This window comes from Tachysurus vachellii, chromosome 11, assembly GCF_030014155.1.
Source record: "Tachysurus vachellii isolate PV-2020 chromosome 11, HZAU_Pvac_v1, whole genome shotgun sequence".
Lineage (NCBI taxonomy): Eukaryota > Metazoa > Chordata > Actinopteri > Siluriformes > Bagridae > Tachysurus > Tachysurus vachellii.
Window position 1 is genome coordinate 21,566,806 of NC_083470.1, and position 16,847 is coordinate 21,583,652.

The 16,847-nt window shown below is 38.5% G+C and overlaps 1 protein-coding gene across 1 annotated transcript in view; it reads left to right on the forward strand.

Moving 5' to 3' along the window:
- The window catches only part of slc12a5b (solute carrier family 12 member 5b), a 61,979-nt gene that overhangs the window by 31,051 nt on the left and 14,081 nt on the right, over positions 1-16,847 (forward strand). Inside the window, exons 2-13 of the mRNA XM_060881862.1 lie at positions 3,864-3,967; positions 5,232-5,363; positions 5,797-5,943; positions 9,569-9,623; positions 10,186-10,316; positions 10,481-10,728; positions 10,930-11,141; positions 12,327-12,494; positions 13,457-13,555; positions 14,117-14,174; positions 14,356-14,530; positions 14,622-14,740. Of these exons, the coding sequence (XP_060737845.1) occupies positions 3,864-3,967; positions 5,232-5,363; positions 5,797-5,943; positions 9,569-9,623; positions 10,186-10,316; positions 10,481-10,728; positions 10,930-11,141; positions 12,327-12,494; positions 13,457-13,555; positions 14,117-14,174; positions 14,356-14,530; positions 14,622-14,740 (1,648 nt within the window). The remainder of the gene's footprint in view (positions 1-3,863; positions 3,968-5,231; positions 5,364-5,796; positions 5,944-9,568; positions 9,624-10,185; positions 10,317-10,480; positions 10,729-10,929; positions 11,142-12,326; positions 12,495-13,456; positions 13,556-14,116; positions 14,175-14,355; positions 14,531-14,621; positions 14,741-16,847) is intronic.

Genomic DNA, 16,847 nt, shown 5'->3' on the forward strand with positions numbered 1-16,847 from the left:
AATTACCACTGGGTTCAAACAATATTGTTATCTATGCAGGGATGCCTGTGGACCATGAATGTAGTACCTGCTTCAGATTTCCTCCTTACAGCAAACCTTCATATTAATATATTTCCATGGATATTTTCCCCATTTCCCCTGTGTGTGTGTGTGTGTTTGTTTGTTGAAGAAAACATCATGAAGAAATGGTTTTAATAAAACCCGGTTTGTGTGTGTGTGTGTGTGTGTGTGTTTGTGTGTGTGTGTGTGTTTGTGTGTGTGTGTATGTGTGTGTGTGGGTATAAGAGATGGGAGAGATTTTGTAGGACACCAGTTGTGATCATCACCGCCGCCCCCGTTGTGTTCAGTCTCCTTGACCTTCACATGATTTATAGATTCATATCTGTGTAGCGCTACAGCCATCGAACACAACAGAGAAAAGACATCAGTAATGAGATGCTGTCATAATATTAACCCTGTGAACTAAATAAAGCAAATGTATTGCCTAGTTCCTTGCACTGCTTGAATACCTAATAAACTGGCAGCCCAGTAACACAGATGACATGCAGCTGGTTAGTTCTGTACCAGAAAACCCTTTGTATTTCAACTGTATTAGGAACATCAGTCACCACAAACCCCCCATTGTCCAACCTATTCATGCCTATATCTAATCATGTGGCAGCAGCACAATGCAGAGTATTATGTAGAAAATGGTCAGGAACTTCAGTTAATATTCACAGCAGTGACAAAGGTTAACTATAAGTATTTCAGAACCTGCTTCTGCTCACTGTAGCCTCAGATTCCACTTCTTGCCATAATAAAAGCAGACTCAGACATGATCATCTGCTCTTGTAGCCCATCAGCTTTAACCTTCATCCTGTTGTGTATTCTGAGATGCTTTTCTGTACACCACGGTTGTAAAGAGTGTTTATTTGAATTGCTGTATCTTGGTGGTTCTGTCTCTTTTCTGACTTCTCTCATCATCCTAATGTTTGTGGTAAAGACCTCCTTTTTTTGCACCATTCTGTGTAAATATGGAGACTATCGTGTGCTTAACTTGTCCCAGCTTCTCTCAAGAAAGATGTGCATCAGGACACTTCTCTTCTCCAGACAGCTGAATTGACAGTTTTTAAACAAATCTACCAAAAGACTTACCTCTTCCTGAAAATAGAAATAAAAATAAGTGCTTTTCTGACTAAATTACCTCCCAAACAGAGTGTTTATGTTGATGGTGTTCTCGGTTTGTTGAATACTAAACTAGCATAAGGATGTATTCATCAACAGTATAATTGACAGTATCATATATCTTATATCTATATGATGTTATTCACTGGGGTGCTACCATATTATTTTATTCAATGGGGTACTACCACATGATTTTATTCACTGAGGTGCTACCACATGATGTTATTCACTGGCGTGCTACCACAATCTTTTATTCACTGGGGTGTTACCACATGATGTTATTCACTGGCGTGCTACCACAATCTTTTATTCACTGGGGTGCTACCACATGATGTTATTCACTGAGGTACTACCACATGATGTAATTCACTGGGGTGCTACCACATGATGTAATTCACTGGGGTGCTACCACAATCTTTTATTCAATGGGGTGCTACCACATGATGTTATTCACTGGGGTGCTACCATATGATGTTATTCACTGGGGTGCTACCACAATATTTTATTCACTGGGGTGCTACCACATGATGTTATTCACTGGGGTGCTACCATATGATGTTATTCACTGGGGTGCTACCACAATATTTTATTCACTGGGGTGCTACCACATGATGTTATTCACTGGGGTGCTACCACAATCTTTTATTCACTGGGGTGATACCACATTATTTTATTCACTGGGATGCTACCACATGATGTTATTCACTGGGATGCTACCACATGATGTTATTCACTGGGGTGCTACCACACAATGTTATTCACTGGGGTGCTACCACATGATGTTATTCACTGGGATACTACCACATGATGTTATTCACTGGGGTGCTACTGTACCACACAATGTTATTCACTGGGGTGCTACCACATGATGTTATTCACTGGGGTGCTACCACATGATGTTATTCACTGGGGTGCTACCACATGATGTTATTCACTGGGGTGCTACCACACAATGTTATTCACTGGGGTGCTACCACACAATGTTATTCACTGGGGTGCTACCACACGATGTTATTCACTGGGGTGCTACCACACGATGTTATTCACTGGGGTGCTACCACACGATGTTATTCACTGGGGTGCTACCACATGATGTTATTCACTGGGGTGCTACCACCCCACTGTTTTTAGTCACTTTTATAATTCTATGCATATATGCGAAACATAGCAATGGATATAACACCATTAATGACAACATCTCTGTTTGCATTGCTAGTTGCTATTTCATTTTTTATATATGTTTTATATATCATTTTCCAAACAAGACCAGGTCATTATATTTTGAAGCAGAACTCACTATGGCTTAAAACAACCTGCTGCCTCCTAAAGGGTTAAACTACAATATTTACTCAAAATCCATAAGGTCGAATTTAAAATGTGGGATGGAAATAGGCTCACTACTGGGTTGTTGCTATGGAGAAGGCTGCTGCTTATAAGATAGTAAACACACACACACACACACACACACACACACACACACACACACACACACACACACACACACACACATGCACACGCACACACAGAGGATGTTCAGCTTATTTTGAGTGTGTTCTCTTTGAAAGTGCTGTTCTCTATTTTAGCACTCATTTCATCTCAGTCTATTTATTTCACTCGCTTTACCTCTGGCACACTAAATTCAATCCAGCGTATATAAATACATCATCTAACACTGTGCGCCTGTGGGAAGCTCACTGAAATACTTCAAACTGATGTGCCAAGGTCCAGCAACCATATGTGCATGTATAAATTGCTTTAACTCAGGTGTTCAGGCGGAAACTCAATGATGATGATGATGATGATGATGATGATGATAATGTACACACAAATGCATTGTCTTTTAGCAAAATATAAACATAAAATCACTGATATGTTGAAGCTTTGAGTGAAATGTTTATTATTTATGGAAGGAGTCTCCAGTTTCAGTGCTTTGTAACAGTCAGTAATGGAAACTGAGGACTCTGGTCTATAAGAGAGAGAGCGAAAAGAATATTATTGAAGTGATAACAGAAAATAATTAAGCGTATAATTATGATTAATTATAAATGCATCAAATATGCATAAAATGTTGGCGCATTGATATGGTAGAGAAATTAATATAAAAAACACTCTGGAATGCGTTTCAATAGCCGTCGTTTATTTTATATTAACATTTTATTTATTTATTAATATATTATCTTATATTTGTGCTTTAGTTCTTTCTTACCATACTCTAACCACCTAATATATTGTGCTCCTGAAGTTACTCAAATTTGATTAACACTGGTGTAATAATTGCTTTTGGCTGAAGAGTTTGCAGGAGGATTTTGAAATTCTGCCCATTGCTGCACTGTGTTTATTAAGATTGAAGCTTTTGGTGCTGGAGCTCATCATAGTGGACGAGAAATGCAAATTTCTCATCACAAATGTCTCATTCTTCATCTTAATTCATCCCAGATTAAATAAATACATTTTATACGCACTGCATCACTTCTTATGACAAGTAACCGGGGTGAAAATCTTTGCTGTAGCTTATGAAAGTGGGTCATTAGAGACTGAGTAATATACAGCAGTATATATACAGCAGACTCACTGGTATCATTTGGATGGATTAGTTGAAAATCTGAATTGGATGCAGTTTTTTGTTGATTAAGGGGGTGGATATTAAAAAGCTGATGAGGCTGCAGCCTCATTACTGAGTCTTTATGTTGTGTTCACAGGAGATGGAAACCCCAAAGAGAGCAGCCCTTTTATCAACAGCAGCAGCAGCATTGATATTGAGAAGAGCCAGCAGTATGACAGCAAGCACATGGCCTTGTTTGAGGTACAATTTTTCACATATGATGTAAGAAAAATCACTGTTTCATTGGCCTTGATTTCTTCTTCTTCTTCTTCTTCTTCTTCTTCTTCTTCTTCTTCTTCTTCCTCTTATTATTATTATTATTCTTCTCCTTCTTCTTCCTCTTCTTCTTCTTCTTCTTCTTCTTCTTCTTCTTCTTCTTATTATTATTATTATTATTATTATTATTATTATTACTGGGGCAGTGGTGTCTCAAGCAGTTAAGGCTCTGGGCTGTTGGATCATTCAAGCCCAAGCACTGCCAAGCTGCCACTGTTGGGCCCTTGAGAAAGGCTTTTAACCCTCTCTCTACACCAGGGGTGCTGTATTATGGCTGAACCTGCTCTCTGACCCCAACATCCAAAGTTGGGATATGCAAAGAAAGAATTTTACTGTGCTGTAATGTCTATGTGACTAAATAAAGTAGTTTCTTATTTCATTTTAAATTATTCAAATATTAATAGTTAACAGTGTATCGGACCAGAATGATGGCCAAAACTTTACTGATGAATTTACTTCTTTTGCTCCACTATGGTCAAAATACACAGTATATTATGCCACACTCAGTACAACAGTAGACAAATATATACAGACATTATGTCTTTTGTAACTATGTATCCGTACAATTTTTTACAAGAACACGCTCCTGTTCATAACCTCGTAATCATTATTGCTCCTGAAGCTACATTACCTGTCAAAATAAATTGTCCTCCTAATAAGTAAGCGGGCTCAATCCTTAAAAATCATTACATTTAAAATATGAAAGTGAGTACAAAAACAAATTCAGAAATTCTTGTTTTTGAACATATATTTCTTGTTAGATTTAAAAGCCCTCATAAAAAGTTTCTGGTGAAAATCCACTGCATTAAATAGCATGTAAAGTAATATTGCGTATACTAAAGACTTTGAGACATGTGTAACCTTTGACTTACAGTTTAAGTGAAACTGACCTAAAATTGTTTACCATTTGTGTGTGTGTGTGTGTGTGTGTGTGTGTGTGTGTGTGTGTGTGTGTGTGTGTGTGTGTGTGTGAGGGATGTAGTAGCCTAGTAGTTAAGGTGTTGGGCTACCAATCGGAAGGTTGTGAGTTTAATTCCTATGTCCACCAAGCTGTCACTGCTGGGCCCTTGAGCCAGGTCCTTAACCCTCAATTGCTCCGTTGTATAAAAATGAGATAAAATGTAAGTTACTGTGGATAAGGGTGTCTGCAAAATGTAATGTAATGTGTGTGTGTGTGCGTGTGTTTTAGGAGGAGATGGACACAAGTCCCATGGTGTCCTCTTTGCTCAGCAGCCTTGCCAACTACTCCAACCTGACTCAAGGCAGCAAGGAGCATGAGGAGGCCGAAAATAATGAAGAGAGCCGCAAGAAAACAGTGCAGGTAAACACACAACATGTATCCTCGAATTTCCTTCGGAAAATTCATCCATCCATTTATCAATGCAGTCTCATCCATTTAGTTGAGTATATGGACTTTTTTTTTTACATCATTGGAGTTTTACAAAAAAAAAGAAAATGTAATAATTTTAATATTTTCCTTGTTGTCAGTTTCAATGTATTCAGTGCATCACAGACCTGCCTCTGTGCATATATTATTTCAGCCCCACCCACTAAGTGATTTAGCATGTATAATGATCTTTGATTCTTGAATGACTGGCTGCATTCATTATTAATTCCCCCCTACACACACACACACACACACACACACACACACACAACTGATTTGTTTGTTACTCATTTTATTGATTTGTCATCTCCAGTGATGATTCTGCTGTCTGGTTACTGATTATAGTTTATTGATCTGATCTTGTCAGGCTCCTCGTATGGGCACGGTGATGGGTGTCTATCTGCCGTGCATGCAGAACATCCTGGGGGTCATCCTCTTCCTCAGGATGACGTGGTTGGTGGGGGTCGGAGGCGTCCTGGGAACCTTTTTCATCGTCTTCATGTGCTGCTCTACGGTGTGTCTCATATTTTCTCTCAATCTCCTCATAAATGCTTGCACTTACAGCAAAGTCTCTACTGGTCAGGTGTCCGTAAATTAAAAATTCTTATTATTATTTTTGAATGACATTTTGAAACATTTAACATTTTAATTTTTTTAGATGTTGGACTTTTTAAATAAAGAATAGTAATTGAAAAATAGATTTATGTCTTTTGATAAGGTTATATTAGGGGTGTTATTAAAAGGGGTCAGGTTATTAAAAGGGTTAAAGTATCAGCATGTAAATTCTGGAGCCTCCTACTGGCCGAGAGGTGAATTGCAGTTGTAATTAAACACTGAAAAGTCTATTCTTTTGTCTTTCCTTCCCTCCAGGATTGTTTTTGATGTTAATGCAGATATTTTTTCAAAATTTGTGATGCAACCTTTTATTTTTTTTTCCTTAATGCTTTGTTTTTTAATTTGAGCAAAAAATGAGAACTTGTGAAATTTCAAGCACGGGAGTCTTCTTTTAAACTCCTACCAGTGAAGACACATGTTATTCATTCATTCATTCATCTTCTACCACTTATCCGAACTACCTCGGGTCACGGGGAGCCTGTGCCTATCTCAGGCGTCATCGGGCATCAAGGCAGGATACACCCTGGACGGAGTGCCAACCCATCGCAGGGCACACACACACTCTCATTCACTCACGCAATCACACACTAGGGACAATTTTCCAGAGATGCCAATCAACCTACCATGCATGTCTTTGGACCGGGGGAGGAAACCGGAGTACCCGGAGGAAACCCCTGAGGCACGGGGAGAACATGCAAACTCCACACACACAAGGTGGAGGCGGGAATGGAAACTCGACCCTGGAGGTGTGAGGCGAACGTGCTAACCACTAAGCCACCGTGCCCCCGAAACATGTTATTATTTTTAAATAATGTTTTTCTTTTATGATAGCTGTCCTCACATTTGAACATATGTGAATGTGTGTTGTGATGATGTCAAATCATTTGTGATATAAATCTTGTCCCATATGTGAGAAAAATCTAGAAATTTTTAAGGATTCCTGAAGGAAGAAATAAAAGGATTTTAAATTTTTAGATTTTAAGAAATAAAAGGATTTTAAGGATTCCCGAAGGTAGAAATAAAATACAATATAAGGAAAAGGAACAGTGTTGCTCTGTTCTGCCTCAGGATTGTTCATAAAAATGTGAAATTAAGACAAATTTTGAATCGCAAATCTAATTTTTGTCCACTGAAATTAGTGGACATCTCTGTCCTCAAGCAAGTAACCAGCTTTTGTGTGACTATAAACATAAATATTGTCAGTCAGTGTTGTGTAATAAAGATGCTACTGCTCATACTAATACAATTTCACTCAGTATTGCACTTTTTTCACACAATCCTGTGATTTACCTCAGTGTTAATCCAGACATCAGGTGGGCCATGGCAAGGCTGTGGATCCAATCGAATTCACAGCAGTCTCTAGATCAGCGACGTCCAATCTTATCCGGCTGCGGGTTTTCATTAAGAAGGAGCTGCATCCGATTTCATTTGTTTAATTAGTTATTCCTAGCTTTCAAAACACCATGAGATGTGGCTTCTGCTCGCTCGGAATGAAAACTTGAAAACACCAACACCGGACCATTCTGGATAAAACTGAACATCCTTGCTGTAGAAGTCACACAGAATGTTGAGGAAAACAGCAAAACAAAACAAGGGTGTAGAGGAAAATGGCCAGACTGTTTCAAGCCGAACAGACAAAAATTACCTCAAATAAATGTTCTTTACAGGCATGGTGAACAGAAAAGCATCTCATGTCTGCTGGGGTTTGATCTGCATGGACAGCCAGTGAGTCAGTCAGCTTTATTGTCAGTTCTTCATCAGCGATCATTTGAAGACTCCGGCAGGAAGATAGGAAATTAGTATTGGGTCTGTAGTGAACTCAGAAATTGCGCTGACCTATTAGTTCCTCAGAAGCTCTTGGTTACACAATTCCACTCAAGTATAAACTGTTGTAGAAAGGAGATTATTTACATTTACATTATTTACTGTCTGTTATCGGGAGGCACGGTGGCTTAGTGGTTAGCATGTTCGCCTCACACCTCCAGGGTTGGGGGTTTGATTTCCGCCTCCGCCTTGTGTGTGTGTGGAGTTTGCATGTTCTCCCCGTGCCTCGGGGTTTCCTCCGGGTACTCCGGTTTCCTCCCCGGTCCAAAGACATGCATGGTAGGTTGATTGGCATCTCTAGAAAAATTGTCCATAGTATGAGAGTGTGTGTGCCCTGCGATGGGTTGGCACTCCATCCAGGGTGTATCCTGCCTTGATGCCCGATGACTCCTGAGATGTCCTGAGCACAGGCTCCCCGTGACCTGAGGTAGTTCAGATTAGCGGTAGAAACTTAGTGAGTGAGTGAGTGGCTGTTATATCCCAAATGAGGATGAGGTTCACTTCTAACTCTAAAGGTTTCTTCCTCATATCAGCTCAGGGAGGTTTTTCCTGCCAGCATCTCCTCAGGCTTGATAGATGTTAGAGATATCTTGTAATTTAATTTTAAACTTTAAACTTAGAATTTTTTATTATATTGAATATTTATACTTCTGTAAAGCTGCTTTTAGACAAGTAAATTAAATTGACTTGAATGTCACATGACTTGTTGAACTTTCCTGGTACTTTATCCTTTATAAAAAGATTTTTTTAAGTAGTGTTTTTTTTTGTTGTTTTTTTTTGTGGGAATTTTACAAAGCCTGCAGTCCTCTCCACATTCCTAATCCCCAGTCTCTCTTTCTCTAACAGCTCATCTATGGCTCTGGGCTCTAAGTGTTGTGTCTGAATGTGTCTCGTGTGCATTAGCACTGTATAATTCATTCGGTTTTAATCATGATCACAAATTCCTCAGTAACGGTATTGGTAAGCTGAGATAAGATTAGCTAATGGGGTAACAGTGAGTAATGGAGTAATGTTAAACATTGCTTTTATTGATTGCAGTACAGTAAATCAGAGTTGTGAGTCAAATCTCAGCCAACTCTGACAATCATCTGCTTCCGCTTCTCCAAACACAATGAAACAACAAAGAAATCATTTTTTTTGTTGCATAGTCATGTTCACATGTTCATTACAGTTCACAAAATTTAGCACCTAATATCAGCTAAAGGATCGCTAAATGAATTGCTGGAAAAGAAGCGTTCACTTTTACGCTAATATATTTGGTGTTTTATTTTTAAAGCAGATACAGTATATGAGAGAACATATAATAAACTATCCCCATGAAAGCTTCCATGACCATGAAGCTCTGAAATAAAGTCTCCTCTATTGGTACTGCACTTCCTTTATGGAGGCTATCATTTTTATTTTTACCCACATGCTGTATTTTACTGCCATGAAGCAGTGCACGAATAGAACGTCGTCGCCGTCGAGACTCACGCTGATTTTTTTTACATATCATATCTTTCAGTCATTCTTATTCAGTCCGTATTTCCGATCCCAATTTTTTCCATGCTTAATGGTAAATGCTTGTGTTCAAGACTGGTGGTCTAGATGATATTTATGAAAAAAAATAAATCTCAGACACTTCTATTATAGAAAAGGTATCAGTGATTCAGGAACTGAACTGTTCAGGTATTTAAGTCTGGGTTTATGTGTGTTTGCAGACTATGCTGACTGCCATTTCAATGAGTGCAATTGCTACAAATGGAGTAGTGCCAGGTAAGCAAAATGCAATGGTCCATATCTGTGTGTGTGTTTGTGTGTGTGTGTGTGTGTGCTGTCTGCCTAAAGGATGGCTGTCCTCATGTTCTTTATGGCCAGTTAGTCACAGTACACAGTACAGTTCCCCAGTGAGCTGAGTTGTCCTTTTGCAATGCATATTTCAGCCATTATGTGTCTATGTGCTATTGTTAGGAGAGTTACAGAGGGAGACACTGAGATAAATATAAACTCTTAAAAAGTTGAACTCTGTTATAAAGTGCTGCCGTGAACCTGTTAGAAGCTGGACGATCAAATCTAGTCAAATCAGTGGCTCAAATAGTTACGGCTCTGGCGCATCCTAAAATAAGGGCAGGGTTAAAACCCCAGCACTGACAAACTGCCACTTTTGGACCCTTAAGCAAGGCCCTTAACTTCAGGTATACCATATCATGTCTGTACAACTTCCTAATACCAGTTCACTGTGCTGTAATGTATATGTAAGAAATAAAGACTTCATTCGTAATGCTTTTCTATCAAGTGTGTATTGTGGATGTAAGTAGCTACTGTGCATCTCTTTCAGCTGGTGGTTCGTATTATATGATCTCCCGCTCGCTGGGGCCGGAGTTTGGTGGAGCAGTGGGCATCTGTTTCTACCTGGGAACCACATTTGCGGGAGCCATGTATATACTCGGCTGCATCGAGATTCTCCTGGTACGAACCAGCACCGTGTTTTTTTTCTGTGTGTTTTTGGTCAAGAGATGAAATATCTTACTTAAATCTATGCTGTCACTGTTTGTGAGCTAGTTCTTTTGTACTGTATAATAACTGCTCAGTCATTTTTGACACACGTGTTTCTGCTCTTTTCTGTTCTCTAGGTCTACATAGCTCCACATGCAGCCATATTTAAGATGGAAGGTCTGGACGGCCCCGAAGCCGAAGCCGCGATGCTCAACAACATGCGTGTGTACGGCAGCATCGTTCTCACCTTCATGTCTCTGGTGGTGTTTGTCGGCGTAAAGTATGTGAACAAGCTGGCGCTTGTTTTCCTCGCCTGCGTCATCCTGTCCATTCTGGCTGTTTATGCAGGAGTGATCAAAAGCTCATTTGACCCTCCAGACTTCCCGTGAGCTTCTTCACTCTACTTCATTATAGTCACATGATCTCTGTGCATTACTGTTTACTGTCCAAGCTAAAAGAAGGAATAATGACACAAAAAAAAGTGTGTTATTAGCAAGAATCTTAGTGATTATGGACTTTTGGACATTTGGACATTTTCATTTAATAGGTGTTTTATTCCATTAACTAAGCTCCCTGCTCTGTTTAGGATATGCGTGCTCGGTGATCGGACTTTGGTATCTAAAGGCATTGATATCTGCGCAAAAACCATTGAGACAGGCAACGGTACAGTTACCACCAAACTCTGGAGACTGTTCTGTAACTCTGACTTCCTTAACGCCACCTGTGATGAATATTTCACCAACAACAACGTTTCTAAGGTGCAGGGCATTCCTGGCGTCACCAGCGGCATCATGGCAGGTAAGGAAGACCAATCTCAAGACCACAAATCATTGGTCTTGTCACAACCAGGGATGGACGGAAGGAGACAGACCCGTATGCAGGATAGCTTCAAATGAAAAAGGTTTAATAAATGAGGAAGACAAAGACAGAAAAGACGATAACTGAAACAATACAAATGACGACACTTAACATTGACTAGACATGACGAAGGGGTAAACGTAACTAATGATTCCGCGCTGCCATTGGCAATGCGGCTCACTTAAATATAAAAGACAATGATGACACAATAAGGATCAGGTGTGACGACAGGGACGAGCAGACGAAGGCGGGGCAGACAAGTGACGAGGAACGACAACAAATGCACATGGCCAAAAAGTCCGTGCTGAGTCCTGACAGGTCTATGTATTGTCATAAACTTGGGGGAATTTTTTTTTTTTATCCCAGCTTGGAAAGAAAAGTTTTCATGAACGAGTAACAAGTATATTTGATGAAGTATACACTACAGTATAAGATGTAACGTTTGTCTCTGCATACTTCTACATTGCAATTGACTATGACTGAGAATATGCAGCGTGATTTACAGCAGTATTTGCTTTCAGAAAGTTATGTGAACTTAAACAAATTCGAGATTATAATGCATTAGATTTAGCTACTTTGTGCTTAAATCAAAGTGTTATTTCTGGTTCATTTTCTCATCTTTCGTATAAATGGCTAGAAATTCCTTCATTTCATTCAAGTCACATGTGCTTTACATTTATGTTTATAGTATTTGGTAGACGCCGATATCCAGAGCGACTTACATTAGTCTCTCTTGGTGAATACACTGACACTGGTTATAGGATATAGACTACATTTCTGTCAGGAGGAAATAGAGAAAGAAAAACACAGCACTTTTTTTTTTATTTTTTTAATAGTATATAAGTGCTAGATTAGGTATATCAGTAGGTGGTAGGTTTTAAGACGTTTTTTGGAGACTACCAGTGACTTGGCAATTTGGACATCTAGGATGCCAGAACAGAGACCTTCCTCCTACCTTGGGAGATTATGGGTAGATTAATTAGAGCACTGCTGGAAGAAGACAGGCGGCTTGGCACATTTACAAAGTGCTCATAATGTCATGTCAGTTGATGGAACACTTTGAATGAGTATGTACAGTATGTAGATAAGAAATGTGCTGAACATGAAAATGTTTCTCTTTGCTAGAGAATCTCTTTAGCAGCTTTATGAAGAAAAACGACTTCTTAGTGAAGCGAGGGATTCCTGCCGTGGTCAACCCCGACGCTCCAATAACCAACAGTAACCGCTATGTACTAGCAGACATCACCAGCTTCTTCACCCTGCTGGTCGGCATCTATTTCCCCTCAGTCACAGGTCAGTAGCACTTATTCTCTGATTAGAAACAGATGCATTGTTAATAAAGCACAGGATTTCTCAAATAGACGCCTTACCTTACTTTGCAGCTTTAAATAAAAGGCTTTTGGTGTGTTTTAGGTTGTAGCTTCATTCAGCCTTCAGACAGGCTACAGTCTACATTAATAGTAAAATTGAATTGTTTATCCTGCTGCCTGGAGTTCAGTTTGAATCCGTTGTAATTTTTGGTTAAAAATCTTTTGACTTTGGTGTTTTGCTTTACAGCCAGTCAGAGTGTTTTATTCCAAAGCGTTGTTTATTATGTTGCCCTTGGTTCGGAGAAGTAAGTGAAATGAAATTTTAGAGCTTAATGAAACAGCGAGAGAAAGTGTGTGTGTGTGTGTGTTTGTGTGTGTGTGTATATGTGTGTGTTTGTGTGTGTGTGTGTATGTTTGTGTGTATGTTTGTGTGTAGAAAGTGTTAAATTGTTGAGCTGTGATCCATGCAGCACTGAATCAGCACAATCTAACAAGATTACAGTGGTTTTCATGACCTCTGCCAGTCACACACATGCTCACACCCACCCACACACACACACACACACACACACACACACACACACTGCAGCAAATCAGATGTCTAAACAGGATTTAAGCACTGCTCTGTCGAATTCTCCAAGGAATTCCATTCATTTTCTAAAGCAGCAGCTCTGACAGTTCTGCTGTTATTCAAATCACAGGTTTCTACTAAGGCATGCCTTGTAATAAGTTACCGTTGCTATAGTAACACCTCTTTAACAAGAACTTGTATGGAAGCTGTCGACATACCCTAAGTCTAAGAATTTACTGGAATTCTTTTTTCCATTTATGGAAGAAGTCTCCAGTGTCAGTAAAATTTCAGCTGTGAGAAGTTTTCAGTCTAAAAAAGTTTGAACTTTATTCTTCTTCAGCAACATGATTGTCTTTCTATGTCTGCAATGTAAGGTATCATGGCTGGATCCAACCGTTCTGGTGACCTGCAGGACGCTCAGAAGTCCATCCCCATCGGCACCATCCTGGCCATCTCCACCACCTCCGCCATATGTATCCTTCAGTAATCTTACAGTATTTTGCAGCAAAATCAAATATGTGGTTTTTAGAATCGATATGGACCTTATTTTGTACCTGTACACTGGTGTTTCATTTCACAAGTGGAATGGAAATCGACTTTTGAGACATTTTCAATTAATATAAACATATGAATGATTTAATCACCACAAATCTGATAAAAACTGAGTGAGATGATTTTCACCTTTGTCCCGATAACCTTACACAGAATTTTAGTAGGTAAAGATAAATTGTAGTCAAGATTTTGGGCAGAATATCAACATTTACATTGAAGAGAGAAACATTTGCCGGATAAAAAAAGAATCTTTTGAAAAAAGTATATACTAGGTGAAAACAAAATTCAGAATGAACTGGACTTAGATGTAGCTGTAGATGAACTGGTCTTAGAAAAGAAAAAGAAGATTTTCTTGGAAAAAAGAGTAGGTTGTTTCGGTAGGTGGAAGGTTGTGAGTTTGAATCCCAAAGAGTTAAGCCTCCTGTTTATAATTATTTAGTAGTGAGTGTCAGATTTGTTTTCCTGAGCTCTGGTTGTATTAGACATGTCCTCTGTTATTCTGTTCGGGGCCTGTGTAGAAGGAGTAGTGCTGAGAGACAAGTGAGGAACATGCTTGCACGCACTGTACAATACGTTCGACATGCACTTTTACTTATTTTACTCTTCACTGCATGCCACTTAATGAAGCCACTCAAAATCTTCACCTGGTTCTTGATTCTGTGTCTTTCTAGTTGACTTATAGCTGAAAAAAAAACAAATCTTGTCATTATTCTGTGCACAGATTTGGTGAGGGGGTCAGTGGGAATCTGGTCATAGGTACACTTGCATGGCCTTCCCCTTGGGTCATTGTATTTGGTTCATTCTTCTCTACCTGCGGGGCGGGGCTTCAGAGTTTGACAGGGGCGCCTCGTCTCTTACAGGCCATTGCACGAGACGAGATTATCCCCTTCCTCAGGGTGAGTGTGAGAAACATGTACATGGAATGAAAAGCTGTTTCTTTTCTATGCTGTTTGAAGGATCTTTACGCTCATGTACAATGTTTGGCAGGTGTTCGGTCATGGGAAGGCTAACGGTGAGCCCACATGGGCTCTACTTCTGACAACCACCATATGTGAGATTGGTATCCTTATTGCCTCTCTGGATGCTGTCGCCCCCATCCTCTCCATGTACGTAATGCTAATATCTTTGACATATTATGCGTAACCATCTCATTTAGTTAGCATTGACCCTACTTTAACTTTCTTGTACTTTAAATGGTTTTAGATGTAGCTGTATATTAACTGTTTTTTACAGTGGCCGAGAAGTGCAAAACAAATTAACAAATCCGAACACACATTAACAAATCCGAAAACACATTAACAAATACAAAAACAAATTAACAAATCCGAAAACACATTAACAAATACAAAAACAAATTAACAAATACAAAAACAAATTAACAAATCCGAAAACACATTAACAAATCCAAAAACAAATTAACAAATACAAAAACAAATTAACAAATCCAAAAACACATTAACAAATACAAAAACAAATTAACAAATCCAAAAACAAATTAACAAATCCGAAAACACATTAACAAATCCAAAAACAAATTAACAAATCCGAAAACATAACGACAATTCAGACAACCCGGAAGAGGTAGGTATAGTTTGTGATTGGAACACGTACCGATCATTGGACAAGACACCTGTCACTCAAGGTATACATGAAGTTCAACAGTCTGCCACAGGGAAAAGTTGGAATGGATGGATGGAATGGATTACTGTGGATTAATTCTGTTATTTTCTTATATTTAAACGGAGAACTTTACACATTACACATAAGATTCCATACCTGTATATCTTGAGTGACAGGTGTCTTGTCCAATAATTGGTAAGTTTCCTTTCAAAAACGATACACTACCATTTCCGGGTTGTCTGACTTGTCGTTGTGTTTTTGGATTTGTTAATGTGTTTTCAGATTTGTTAATTTGTTTTCAGATTTGTTAATTTGTTTTTGGATTTGTGAATGTGTTTTCAGATTTGTTAATTTGTTTTCGGATTTGTTAATTTGTTTTTGGATTTGTTAATTTGTTTTTGGATTTGTTAATTTGTTTTCGGATTTGTTAATTTGTTTTCGGATTTGTTAATTTGTTTTTGGATTTGTTAATGTGTTTCCAGATTTGTTAATTTGTTTTCGGATTTGTCAATTTGTTTTTGGATTTGTTAATTTGTTTTCAGATTTGTTAATTTGTTTTCGGATTTGTTAATTTGTTTTCAGATTTGTTAATTTGTTTTCGGATTTGTTAATTTGTTTTTGGATTTGTTAATGTGTTTTCAGATTTGTTAATTTGTTTTCGGATTTGTTAATTTGTTTTTGGATTTGTTAATTTGTTTTCAGATTTGTTAATTTGTTTTCGGATTTGTTAATTTGTTTTCAGATTTGTTAATTTGTTTTGCACTTCTCGGCCACCGTAGGTTTTAGATGTAGCTGTAGGTGATCTGGATTTAGATGTAGCTGTAGATGAACTGTTCTCAAATGTAGCTGTAGATGAACTGGTTTTAGAGTAACTGATTTTAGATGTAGCTGTAGATGAACTAGACTTTGTTGTAGTTGTATATGAACTGGACTTGGATGTAGCTAGAGATGAACTGGTTTTATAAATAGCTGTAGATGAACTGGTTTTAGATGTAGCTGTAGATGAACTGGTTTTAGATGTAGCTGTAGATTAACTGGTTTTAGATGAAGCTGAAGATGAACTGGTCTTATATGTAGCTGTAGATTAACTGGTTTTAGATGTAGCTGTAGATACACTGGTTTTAGATGTAGCTGCAGACAAACTAGTTTTAGATGTAGGTGTAGATGAACTGGTTTTATATGAGCTGTAGTTGAACTGGCTTTAGATGTAGCTGTAGATGAATTGGTCATAGATGTAGCTGTAGATGAACTCCTTGGAGAAACCATGTATTGAGGGAGTGCAATAAATGACCTTAATCCCAAGTTAGTGTGGTAATGAAAGAATGGTATGAAGGGTGGGATGAGTTTAGAGGATGAGGGCTGATCACTGGAAAACTCTTCATCTCATGTCTCTGATGTTATTGCATTTGGTGCGATAGCCACAAATGCCCAGTATGTGCAAACTTTATCACTAGTGAAGAACATTTAATTGAATAAGGAATAAGTAATTTGATGGCACTTTAGTCATGGTCTTACAAGCAGCAATTATTCATAACCCTATGTCACCTGAAATATTAATAATTAACACACAAAGACCTCATTTCTGCTCTTGCC